The 13,537-nt window shown below is 39.6% G+C and overlaps 1 protein-coding gene and 1 pseudogene across 4 annotated transcripts in view; both read left to right on the top strand.

Annotated features, from left to right (window-relative positions):
- The window catches only part of BRAF (B-Raf proto-oncogene, serine/threonine kinase), a 200,715-nt gene that overhangs the window by 73,273 nt on the left and 113,905 nt on the right, over positions 1–13,537 (top strand). For all 4 annotated transcript variants that reach the window (XR_009865529.1, XM_062186971.1, XM_062186840.1 and 1 more), the window contains exon 2: positions 7,892–7,993. Coding sequence is in view for 3 of the 4 variants with exons in the window: in XM_062186971.1 (XP_062042955.1) it covers positions 7,892–7,993 (102 nt within the window). In the remaining variant the exon portion in view is untranslated. The remainder of the gene's footprint in view (positions 1–7,891; positions 7,994–13,537) is intronic.
- On the top strand, positions 3,441–4,392 carry LOC133762417 (mortality factor 4-like protein 1; annotated as a pseudogene).

The raw sequence follows: 13,537 nt of genomic DNA, 5'->3' as shown, positions 1-13,537 counted from the left end.
ACTAAAATCAGAGATGTGGGGATAATAAAAAGATGAATAAGGCATGTTTCTGAGCTCAAAGTAGTTAATAGATATGGAAAAATATAATCAACTTTAAGATACCAAGTTAAAACATAAAGTAGTTTTACCTGAGTAATCAGTGAACTCATTATACAAGGGGGATTTCTGAGCATTCTTGGAAAAAATGGGATTAAAAGATAAAAATATAATCTTTATTTTTCAACATAAGCTCCATCAACAGTAAGAAGTAAGGTTAAACAAGTAGCAGAGGTCCATACCTCTGTAATACCTCATAGACTGTTGTAAGCACCTTGATTTTTACTAGGGAAACCATTTGAGAATTTTGAGCAAAAGAATTTCTTGTGGCCGGCACCGCGGCTCAATAGGCTAATCCTCCACCTGCGGCACCGGCACACCGGGTTCTAGTCCCGGTTGGAACGCCGGATTCTGTCCTGGTTGCCCCTCTTCCAGGCCAGCTCTCTGCTATGGCCCGGGAATGCAGTGGAGGATGGCCCAAGTGCTTGGGCCCTGCACCCCATGAGAGACCAGGAGAAGCACCTGGCTCCTGCCTTCAGATCAGTGTAGTGCACTGGCCGTGGTGGCCATTGGAGGGTGAACCAACAGCAAAGGAAGACCTTTCTTTCTGTCTCTCTCTCTCTCACTGTCCACTCTGCCTGTCAAAAAAAAAAAAAAATTTCTTGTGGTCTGCAGTTCGTAGTTTTAAAAGGTTAGCTATTTTGCCATTCTGGGCATGAAGTAGGAGAGATCACTTTGAGACTATTAGAATAAATTAAGAAATAATTGTGGCTTGCATCAGAGTGATAATAGTAGAGAATATATCTGCATGTAATTTTTCTTTAATATTTATTTATTTATTTATTTTAAAGGCAGAGAGTTACAGAGAAGCAGAGGCAAAGAGAGAGAGAAAGGTCTTCCATCCGTTGGTTCACTTCCCAGATGGCTTTAACGACCAGAGCTGTGCCAGTCAGGAGCCAGGAGCTTCTTCCAGGTCTCCCACGTCGGTGCAGGGGTCCAGGCACTTGAGCCATCATCTACTGCTTTTCCACGCCATTGCAGAGAGCTGGATGGGAAGTGGAGGGCGCCCATATGGGATGCCGGCACCACAGGTGGCGGCTTTACCTGCTACACCACAGCACTGGCCCCTGCATGTATTTTTACTTTCAGATGGATAAGGAAAAGGCAGTTAAGGATGATACTAAGGTTTTTTATTTAGGCAACTTCAAGAATGGTATTGGACATTCTGAAATGAAAGACTGTAGAAAAAATGTAGAAAAAAAGTTAGTTTTGGAACGCATCAAGTTTGAAATGCCTTTTAGTTATCCTGGTAGAAATGTTTAGTAGGCAATAGGGAAAAGAGTCTGAAGTTGAGAAGAAAAGGTAGAGGTAGGTGTCCATTTGTTCATATTCATATTGTACATGAAGATATGAGATTGCTTGAAACCACCCAAAGAGTAAGCATACCTAGAGAAAAGGCAGCATCTAGTACTTTCTGGAGATATGAGAAATCAGCAACAGCATCGTAGAAGAAAATGCTTGTATTTTAGTATTTGGCCAGAAAAAAGTAAAACCGTCTTTTGTTGCTTCTCAGGCTTTAGTGTGCATTTGAATCATTTTGTTTTAAAGTCCAGAAGTTGGAGATGGAGCCCGAGATTCTGTAGCTCTAACAAACTTCCCAAAGATGCTGATGCTGTTGGTCCTGGACCACACTTTGAGAAGCTGTCAGAGCAAGTGGTAAACTATGACATCTGTAGAAGAGAAAGTATTAACACACAGAATAAAAGCATCTGTCAAGCAGTAAGAAAAAATAAACAGGTCAGCAGCATGAAAGGGTAAACAGTAGAAGCAATTTTCCCAAACTTCAAATGATCAACAAACATGAAGAATGCTTAGCTTTCTAGGAAATGCAAATTAAAGCAATGTAATCACCTTTTCTCCTTCAGAATAACAAGAGTTTAGAAGTATGACACTCGACTACCACTGCGCCTCACTTGGCTAATCCTCCGCCTGCGGTGCTGGCACCCCGGATTCTGTCCCGGCTGCTCCTCTTCCAGTCCAGCTCTCTGCTGTGGCCCGGGAGGGCAGTGGAGGATGGCCCAGGTGCTTGGGCCCTGCACCCGCATGGGAGACCAGGAGGAAGCTCCTGGCTCCTGGCTTTGGATCGGCACAGTGTGCCGGCCATAGCAGCCACTAGGGTGGTGAACCAACGGAAAAAGGAAAACCTTTCTCTCTGTCTCTGTCTCTCTCTCACTGTCTAACTCTGCCTGTAAAAAAAAAAGAAGAAGAAGTACAATACTCAGTGATGATGAGACTGTGGAAAAAAGGGTCGACTCCTAACCTTTGATTAGGCATATGAGTTCATACATTTCTTCTTTTGGAAGACCATTTGTCATATTTATTAGATTTTTAAAAATATTTATTTGCTTTATTTGAAAGGCAGAGTTAGAAAGGGAAAGAGAGAGATACCTTCCATCCGCTTGTTCACTTCCCAAATGCCTGCAACAGCCAGGGCCAGGAGCCCAGAACTCAATCCAGGTCTCCCACATGGGTGGTAGGGACCTGTATACTTGAACAATCACCTTCTGCCTCCCATGTACACAATAACAGGTAATTAGAATCCGGGGCAGAGCCAGGACTCAAACTCAGGCATTCTGATGGAGATGCAGGCTTTCCAAGCTTGTCCTTACCACTGTGCCAAATACCTGCCACCACAAGTTTATTTCATTGATAAGGTCCTGCTCTTAAGTTTCCCCCCCTTTTCTCTCCGGAGATTTCCATCTTCTTTCAACTGCTGTCTATTAGGATCTTTGGTGTTTATACATCTCAGAACAACATCTTTAGTAGTAGTTGATCTTTGCCTTTCTTTTGTAAAGTGGAAAATGATGATTTTTAAATGGGCAGGTAGGCACAGAGCAGATCAGTTAGGGAAAGTACAGATGGAGGCTGAGGATCTAAAAATCAATTCTCTTACAATTACTATGTCTACCTAACCTCTGGTTGCACCAGAATTGGAGACCATTGAAATTAGCAGCATCATAAAAGTATTATGAAATAAAGTGCTTAAGCTATTAAAAAGCAGTGGAAGATGGTCCAAGTGCACCCGCGTGGGAGACCCAGAAGAAGCTCCTGGCTCCTGATTGGCCCAGCTCTGGCCATTGCAGCCATTTGGGGAGTAAACCAGCAGATGGAAGATCTTTCTCTTTGTCTCTCTCTGTAATTCTCTCTCTAAAAATAAATAAAATCTTAAAAAAAAAATTTCTGAGGCATTGCTATTGATCAAATATTTTAACACCTGTTTAATGGGACACTGGCAAATCAGGCCCAAGATGTAGAGCCGGCGGTTCCTGATGGCGCCTGACACTGAGTTGGGTGGGGTAGAGAGTAGGGGGTAGTAGTCAGGGGTGGTGGCAGAAGGAGGAGGCGGAGAATCACTTATAAATGGCGCCCAAGCAGGACCCGAAGCCTAAATTCCAGGAGGTGGTTGGAATAAAAATTGGGATGATTGGGTTCCAGAGAGCAGAGTATTCAATTATGTGGACACCACTCTACAGAAACAGCGAGAACTTCAGAAGGCCAACCAGGAGCAGTATGCAGAGGGGAAGATGAGAGGGGCTGCTCCAGGAAAGAAGACATCTGGTCTGCAACAGAAAAATGTAGAAGTGAAAACCGAAAAGAACAAACAGAAAACACCTGGAAATGGAGATGGCGGCAGTGCCAGTGAGACGCCTCAGCCTCCTCGGAAGAAGAGGGCCCGTGTAGATCCTACTGTTGAAAATGAAGCAACATTCATGAACAGAGTGCAAATTAAAGATTCCTAAAGAGCTGAAACCATGGCTTGTTGATGACTGGGACTTAACAAGACAGAAACAGCTGTTTTATCTTCCTGCAAAGAAGAATGTGGATTCCATTCTGGAGGATTATGCAAATTATAAGAAATCTCCTGGAAACACAGATAATAAGGAATATAATGAAGTTGTGGCAGGGATAAAAGAATGCTTAAATGTAATGCTGGGCACTCAGATGCTCTATACATTTGAGAGACCACAGTGCGCTGAAATCCTCGCAGATCATCCTGACACACCAATGTCCCAGGTGTGTGGAGCGCCACATCTACTGCGATTATTTGTGCGAATTAGAGTGATGTTGGCCTATACGCCTCTGGATGAGAAGAGCCTTGCTTTGTTACTGAATTATCTTCATGATTTCCTAAAGTACCTGGCAAAGAATTCTGCAACTTTGTTTAGTGCCAGTGATTACGAAGTGGCTCCCCCTGAGTGCCACCAGAAGGCTGTGTGGGAGGCGGCACACTCACTCACTAATATTGGCATCTCTGTAAACACATTTTTGTTTTTAGTCCTTCTCTTGTACAAATGATGTACTTTGAAGATGTTAGTGTATAACAGAATTGATGTTTGTTTTCTGTTTGATTTTGAACAGAGAAAATAAAAGGGGCTGCAGCTCCTTTTTTTTCTTTTCTTTTTCATTTCAAAGTTGCTACCAGTGTATTCAGAGGGACGTGCTGTAGAGTGTTTTATTTGCTGTAGAGTGTTTTATTGTCTGGTCGACAAAGCTGCTTTTGAATGCTGGTGGTTCTATTCCTTTGACACTACTCACTTTTATAATATGTGTTAATGCTATATGACAAGATGCTCTGATTCTTAGTGCCAAAGGTTCAATTCAGTGTATATAACTGAACACACTCATCTATTTGTGCTCTTTTTTTTTTTTTTTTTTTAATGGTGCTTAAAGTAAAGAGCCCATCCTTGGCAAGTCATCCATGTGGTTCCTTAGGCATTTTATCTTTGCTCAAATTGTTGAAGAATGGTGGCTTGTTTAGTGGTTTTTGTATTTTTTTTTATACTGGTGTCCATTTATTTTTTTTAATTAAACTTTTATTTAATGAATATAAATTTCCAAAGTACAGCTTAAGGATTACAATGGCTTCCCCCCTCCCATAACTTCCCTCCCACCCGTAACCCTCCCCTTTCCCGCTCCCTCTCCCCTTCCATTCACATCAAGATTCATTTTCAATTCTCTTTATATACAGAAGATCAGTTTAGTATATATTGAGTAAAGATTTCAACAGTTTGCCCCACATAGCAACACAAAATGAAAGAATACTGTTGGAGTACTAGTTATAGCATTAAATAACAGTGTACAACACATTAAAGACAGAGATCCTACATGATATTTTTTAAAAATTAATTTTCTATGCAATTTCCAATTTAACACCAGGGTTTTTTTTTTTTTTCATTTCCAATTATCTTTATATACAGAAGATCGATTCTGTATATAATTAGTAAAGATTTCATCAGTTTGCACCCACACAGAAACACAAAGTGTAAAAATACTGTTGGAGTACTAGTTATAGCATCACTTCACATTAGACAACACATTAAGGACAGATCCCACATGAGATGTAAGTACACAGTGACTCCTATTGCTGAGTTAACAATTTGACACTCTTGTTTATGGCATCAGTAATCTCCCTAGGCTCTAGTCACGAGTTGCCAGGGCTATGGAAGCCTTTAGAGTTCGCCGACTTTGATCTTATTCCAATAGGGTCATAGTCAAAGTGGAAGTTCTCTCCTCCCTTTAGAGAAAGGTACCTCCTTCTTTGATGGCCCCGTTCTTTCCACTGGGATCTCACTTGCAGAGATCATTCATTTAGGTCTTTTTTTTTTTTTCTTTTCCATGGTGTCTTGGCTTTCCATGCCTACAATACTCTCATGGGCTCTTCAGCCAGATCCGAATGCCTTAAGGGCTGATTCTGAGGCCAGAGTGTTTCCCTGATCGGTGACAACTGAGCACCAAAGGGGAAACCTGTTGAAGTGAAATGGACACTATAAGAAACAATGACCTGATCAGCTCTTGTCCTGACTCTTTTTTTTTTTTTTTATTATAATCATGCATTTTTTTTTATTTTATTTATTTTTTTTTAATTAAACTTTTATTTAATGAATATAAATTTCCAAAGTATAGCTTATGGGTTACAATGGCTTCCCCCCTCCCATAACTTCCCTCCCGCCCGCTACCCTCCCCTTTCCCGCTCCCTTTCCCCTTCCATTCATGTAAAGATTCATTTTCAATTCTCTTTGTATACAGAAGATCAGTTTAGTATATATTAGGTAAAGATTTCAACTTTTTGCCCATATAGCAACATCAAGTGAAAAAACTACCATTGGATTACTAATTATAGCATTAAATAGCAATGTACAGCACATTAAAGACAGAGATCCTACATAATTTTTTTTTTCAAATTAATTAATTTTCTATGCCATTTCCATTTTAACACCAGGTTGTTTTTTTTTTTTTTTTTCATTTCCAATTCTCTTTATATACAGAAGATCACTTCAGTATATAATTAGCAAAGACCTCATCAGTCTGCGCCCACACAGAAACGCAAAGTATAAAAATACCGTTTCAGTACCAGTCATAGCATCACTTGGCTTTAGACGACACATTAGGGACAGATCCCACATGGGGTGTAAGTACACAGTGACTCCTGTTGCTGATTTAACAATTTGACACTCCTGTTCATGGCGTCAGTAATCTCCCTAGGCTCTAGTCATGAGTTGCCAGGGCTATGGAAGCCTTTAGAGTTCGCTGACTTTGATCTTATTCCGATAGGGTCATAGTCAAAGTGGAGGTTCTCTCCTCCCTTCGGAGAAGGGTACCTCCTTCTTTGATGGCCCCGTTCTTTCCACTGGGATCTCACTCACAGAGATCATTCATTTAGGTCTTTTTTTTTTTTTTCCATGATATCTTGGCTTTCCATGCCTGCTATACTCTCATGGGCTCTTCAGCCAGATCTGAATGCCTTGAGGGCTGATTCTGTTGTCCTGACTCTTGATGTGCAATGTAATACTTTATCCTTTTTAGTATTTTTTGTTGTTGTTGTTGTTGTTCTAGTACCAGTGGTTGAACTCTGTAATTAACACACAATTATTCTTAGGTGTTGAAATTTAAGTGAAAAGTGATCCCTGTTAAATATAAGAGTGGGAAAAAGAGAGGGAGGAGATGTACAATTTGGGACATGCTCAATTGGACTTGCCCCAAATGGTGGAGTTAGAAATGTGCCAGGGGATTCCAATACAATCCCATCAAGGTGGCATGTACTAATGCCATCTCACTAGTCCAAGTGATCAATTTCAGTTCACAATTGATGGCTCTGATAGGTCTAAGAGTCAAAGGGATCACACAAACAAGACAAGTGTCTGCTAATACTAACTGATAGAATCAAAAAGGGAGAGAATGATCCAACATGGGAAGTGGGATACACAGCAGACTCATAGAATGAATGGCAGATGTCCTAAACAACACTCTGGTTTTTATATTTGTGTCTAATGCTCGTTTTAACACAATAGACACAATGCATTGTGTAGCTACAGTTTTCTGGAAAAGTTGATCTTTTAGGAATTGTTTTTCAGATCTTCAATAAAGTTTTTCTTTAAATTTCACAAAAAATTTTTAAATGTTGTATTTGTATTATAAGTATTTTATGTATTTATATATGTTTATCTTTACATGAGCTAAAAAGGACACACAGAAGAATGCTCACTAAACTATAAATAGTACTTCTCTTTTTGACCTTAGGCTGGAAATGTGGGGAATGTAAAAAGAGATTTTCATAGTTTATTATGAATACACATGTATTGGTTGAATCTTGTTTAGTTGAGAACATACTGTATTACTAGGGTAGAAAAAAATTTTAATGCTCAATAATAAAAGGTAAAAACCACTATATTAAATGATCTCTGAGCTCTAAATTTCTAGGAATACTGACAGTTACTGCAATGTAGTTATCTGCATTAAAATATTTCTAATTCATATACTAAGTGACTTTCATTTAAACTTTTAAAATGTTTTTTAGGTGTGGAATATCAAACAAATGATTAAGTTGACACAGGAACATATAGAGGCCCTATTGGACAAATTTGGTGGGGAGCATAATCCACCATCAATATATCTGGAGGTAAGTCTGTAGTAATTTTGAAAAGAAAAAAAAACCGAGTTTGTAAAAAGTGTTTGTGTTGATAATGGTGATTGTTTTAAGAAGTAGGATTAGGAATAGATATGCGAAGGGAGATTTAGCTTTTCTTTTATAAACTGTCTTGTTTCACTTATTCCAATAAACATGTTTTGCTTTTGTAATAAGGAAAATGTCAAAACTAAGTAGGAAATCGTACATAAATTTCAAAATATCACTCTGAATAGAAAATGGAGAAAGAGCATGTGCAGACATGTAGTGTTTTGGTGGTGAGAACTAGCTGCTGGCACAGGTGTAAGACACTGGCATCAAGATGCCAATTGGGACATCTGCATCCCGTATCAGAGTGCATGGGTTTGGGTCATGGCTCAGTTCCAGCTTCTAGCTAATGCACACCCACAGATAGAACAGACAATGGCTCAAGGATTTGGGTCACTGCCCACCATGGGGACAACAGAGTTGGATTCCCTGCTTCTGGCTTCCAGCTCCTGACTTTGACCTGGCCTGGCCGAGTTTTGTGGGCATATTGGAAGCTAGACAGTGGGAGCTCTCTCCCTGCATATGTCTGTCTCTCTGCATCTCAAGTAAATAAATAAAAAATGAGACAGAATAAAAGAAAGCCAGGCATCATATTGGAAAATGGGACAGTTTTGTAAAATATCTTTGTTAGGGCAAATTCCCTCAATTGGTTTCTGCTTCCTAATAGGAACAATTTATAATCTTTAGCCCAACATTGTTTAGCTTTACTGTTTAATAATGCAAGCCTTGAATATGCTTGTAAATTTATATAGTTAGTCATTGTTCTAAACCCTACAAGATAGCAGGTACTGTTAGCGCAGATAAGCTGTCTTGGCATTAGTGGCCTTCTTTAAGTCAGGTACCACAGGGCGCAAACTGTTCTAGAATCTGGTCAGGCAGGTTCCATGGCCACACTGCTTACCACTACCCCACACTTTTTATCTGTAAAAGTTGGCTCAACTATGGTACTCAGTTATATTGGGAGATAACCCTAGATTATCCTATAACTTATATCTTATAACCCTATCCTATATAACCTGTATCCTGTATAACCTATATCCAGCTATAACTCTATAACCCTATCCTATATAACCTATATCATGCTATAACCCTATCCTATATAGCCTATAACTTATATCCTATAACCCTAGATAACTATAGTAATCAATTGTATCGAGAAATAGCCCTGGATTATAAATGATCAGGTTACTATTTGGTTGCAAATGCCAGAGGTGTTTAATTATAAATTGAAATTTCTAGATTAGAAGCCTAATTACTTTTTAAAGGGCAAGTTAAGTCTTCATTATTTCATGGGAAAGTAAGTTTGCTTTCTCAAACTGACATGTTTGGAAATAATGGCTAATAAGCTCTAGTGTTCTTTCTTTTTCATGTGATTTAACCTAGATCACACTATTAGTATCAATGCAAAGATTGGAATTCTTACCTCAAGATATCTGTTCATGTAGCTCCTAACATCCCATGCCATCTTTTTTACTAGTATATCTTAGGATGCCAAGCAAAGAAGCCATAAGGAGACAAATAGTACTAATGGAAATGAAAATTCTTTTGTTAATTAGGATTGGGTGATATAACCAGCAGTTTTTCTGCCAACCATTTCTGCCTTGGGAGTTCTCCCCCATGTTCAGATGTTAGCACACTTGATGTCTCACTATAGTGTGGCTCACCACCTGTTCCACACACATGCCCTTGAGCTTATTCTTATTATTCTGTATCCTGGGACTGTGTTCAATGCATTTATTACTTAATTCTTGTGAACCTTTTACTAGATATATCTTATTTGCTGTATTCCTTTTTCAGAATTAAGCACACAAAATTGAATCACCTATTAAAATTAACAGGTGATTAATTTTAAGGCAGTACCTATCAGACTGTAATTCACATATTATGTCATTAGCATGTGATGAAATAGTAGATTCTTAGTCTCATAGACTAATGCTACACAATTTGCATACAATTTGAGAATAGTACACAATTATCATAAGAATTGTGTGTGTGCATGTGTAGCACACATTGTACGTGTATATACACACACACATGTGCTGCAGAAGGCGGTACAGTAGTTAAGATAAATCATGGTATCCATCAGCCCCCTTGCCTGAGTCCCAGCTGTGCCTTAGTTTCCACAGACAGGTTTCCCAGTCTCCTTGTACCTCCTTCATTGGTAAAATTAGAATATCGCTTATGCCGTAGTTTAAGGATTGAGTTTATAATTCCGAAATAACATAGTTCTTGACACATCTATTAAGTGCTTCATAAATGCTTGATTAATTCATTCAGCAGGTGTTACTGAATGCCCAGTAATATTTCACTGCTGTAGGCCCTGGGGATATATCAATTTAAAAAACCAAAAGTGTCTGCCTTCAAATAGCTTCTATTTTAATGGGATGGGGAAATATAGACTGTAAAAATATAAATGAGTGAGAACATTGCACTCATCATTATTGATTCACCATGAAGAGAACCCTGACTAGTGATGACAGAATTCTTACATGTGGAAAATTGACCAGCTAGAGAGAAAAGACCTATAGATAATGATAATTGAAGGCCCTTTAGTGAATAGCCTGCTTTACTGATTACCCACCAAGACCCACCGTTCTGCAGGTTTCCATTCCACCACTTAAGAGTCCTTAACACTTTTTTTTTTTTTTGACAGGCAGAGTGGACAGTGAGAGAGAGACAGAGAGAAAGGTCTTCCTTTTGCTGTTGGTTCACCCTCCAATGGCCGCCGCGGTAGGCGCGCTGCAGCCGGCGCACTGCGCTGATCCGATGGCAGGAGCCAGGTGCTTCTCCTGGTCTCCCATGGGGTGCAGGGCCCAAGGACTTGGGCCATCCTCCACTGCACTCCCTGGCCACAGCAGAGAGCTGGCCTGGAAGAGGGGCAACCGGGACAGGATTGGTGCCCCGACCGGGACTAGAACCCGGTGTGCCGGCGCCACAAGGCAGAGGATTAGCCTAGTGAGCCGCAGCGCCGGCCATCACTTTTTTTTAATTGAGAAAAAATATGCATAACAAAAACCATGAAATTTGTATGCCTTAAATAAAACTTTAAAAAATGTACAGTTCTTAGGGCCGGCATTGTGGCACAGTGTGTTAAGCAGCTGCATGCAACATTGTCATCCCATGTGAATGCTGGTTTGAATCGTAGCTGCTCCACTTCCAATCCAGCTCTCTGCTAATGCACTAGGAATAGCAAAGGAAAGTGGTCCAAGTACTTGGGCCCCTACTACCCAGGTAGGAGACCCTTATGAAGCTCTTGGCTCCTGGATTTTGCCTGGCCCAGCCCCAGCCATTGTGGTGTGAACCTGTAGAGAGATGATCTTTCCCTGCCTCCTTTCCCTCCCCTTTTCCCTCTCTCCCTATAACTGCTTTTCAAATAAATTAATTTAAAATAAATAAGTACACAGTTCTGTGACATGAAGTGCATTCATATTGTTGTATGACCATCACCACTATCCATCTCCAGAATATTTTCATAATCCCCAACTGAAACTCTGTACCCATTAAACACTAACCCCCTATTCCATTCTTCCCCTAGCAACCACCTTGCTGCTTTCTGCCTCAATGTATTTCACTATTTTAGCAATCTTATATTAGTGGAATTATGTAACAGTTGTATTTTTGTGACTGGTTTATTTCACTTAGCATAATGTCTCAAAGGTTTATCCATTTTGCAACATAGATAAAGCATGTGTCAAAATTTCATTTTGTTTAAGGTTGACTAACAATCCATTTTACATATATTCTACATTTTGTGTAGCCATGGCATCAGACACTTGGGTTGCTTCTGCTGATTGACAGAGATGTTCATTTGAATATATACCCAGAGCTAGAATTGCAGGATCATATAAAGTTTGAAGCCAGACAATCTGAATTCAGATAATGTCAGCTTATTTGCTATATTGTTCTTATGCCCAACAGCCTTTCTTATCTTTAGTCTGTAGAAACCAGGATAATGTATAGGCATTTCATCAAATACTGCAGTGAAAAAAAATTGAGGAAACTCGGGGCTTCCCAGGAATGAGAAGCATGTCCATTATATATCATTTGTGGGCAGGTGTGAGATTTCATTGTTATCTTGTAGATTAAGTTTAGTAAGAATAAATTTAATGAACTAAATGGCAAAAAAAAATTATTTCACAGCTTTTTCCAATTAAAATTAAGCAAATCTTTAAAGTTTCCCCTATCTTAGGAAATTCACAAATTGTAAAAGTCATTTTTTGAAATGTACAACTCAGTGGTTTTTGTATATTCACCAAGTTGTGCAGTCACCACCACTAATTCCATAACATTTTTACCCCAGAAAGGAACCCATTATCCATTGCATTCATTTCTTCCATCCGGTACAACCACTGAGCTACTTTTTGTCTCTATAGATTTGCCTGTTGTGACATTATGCAAATAGATAAAATGACTACTATGTGGCCTTTTGTGACTGGTTGCTTTTACTTAAGCGTAATGTTGTAGCATTTATTAGTACTTCATTTTTCGGAGGGCTGAATAATAGTCCATTATATAAATAAATCATTTTGTTCATACATCATCAATTGGTAAAGATTTGGGCTGTTTGTTTATAATTTTTGACTATTATCAGTAATGAAACTGAGCATTCACGTACAAGTTTTTGTGTAGATAAAATATTTGAAGTTTTCTTGGTTGTATGCCCAAGAATGGAATTGCTGGATCCTGTAGTAATACTGTTTTAGATTTTGAGGAGCTGTCAGTTTTCCAAAGCCATTGTACTATTTTATATTCCCACTGCAGTGTTTACAGATTCCAATTTTTCCACATCCCCATCAACATGTTATTTTCTTGTTTTTTAATTATAGTAATCCTCACAGATATGAATTGGTATCTCATTTTGGGTTTAGTTTGCGGTTCCCTAATAATTAATTGAGCATATTTTCTTATATTTTTTAACAATTTATACATCTTCTTTGGAGAAATGTCTGTTCACATCCTTTGCCCACTTTTAAATGGGTTTATTTTACTCTAGAGTTTCAAGAGGTTTTTTTGTTTAAGATTTTACTTATTTCAGGCGGTTCCAAGATGGCGGAATAGGGAGGGAGGTTATTGATCTAGTCCAGGAGAATATAGTTTAATGAAAGTGCAGATAGTGTAGTCTCAGGGAAGAGTTAAGGGGAAAAAACAGCAGAGGAAACTCTTCCGTAATTAGAGGGACATGGTGGACCTACATGGAGGGCATGGGTGCTCACGGCTCAGGACTCGAACAGCCGAGAGCCTACACACTAGCGCTGGAAAGTGAGGTGAGACGAGACCACAGTAGCCCGAGACAGTGGCGAAAAAGCGGCAGGAAGAGCCTAGAGGGAACAAGGCTTGAAGCCTCTTGGGGGAAAGTACACCAGCCCAACTAGAGGAGAGAGGGACCAGCGCTGTGGTGCAGCGGGTTATCGCCCTGGCCTGAATCACTGGCAGCCCATATGGGTGCCGGTTTGGGACCCGGCTGCTCCACTTCCAATCCAGCTCTCTGCT

Source organism: Lepus europaeus, chromosome 1 (genome assembly GCF_033115175.1).
Source record: "Lepus europaeus isolate LE1 chromosome 1, mLepTim1.pri, whole genome shotgun sequence".
NCBI lineage: Eukaryota > Metazoa > Chordata > Mammalia > Lagomorpha > Leporidae > Lepus > Lepus europaeus.
This window is presented reverse-complemented; position numbering and strand designations above follow the sequence as displayed.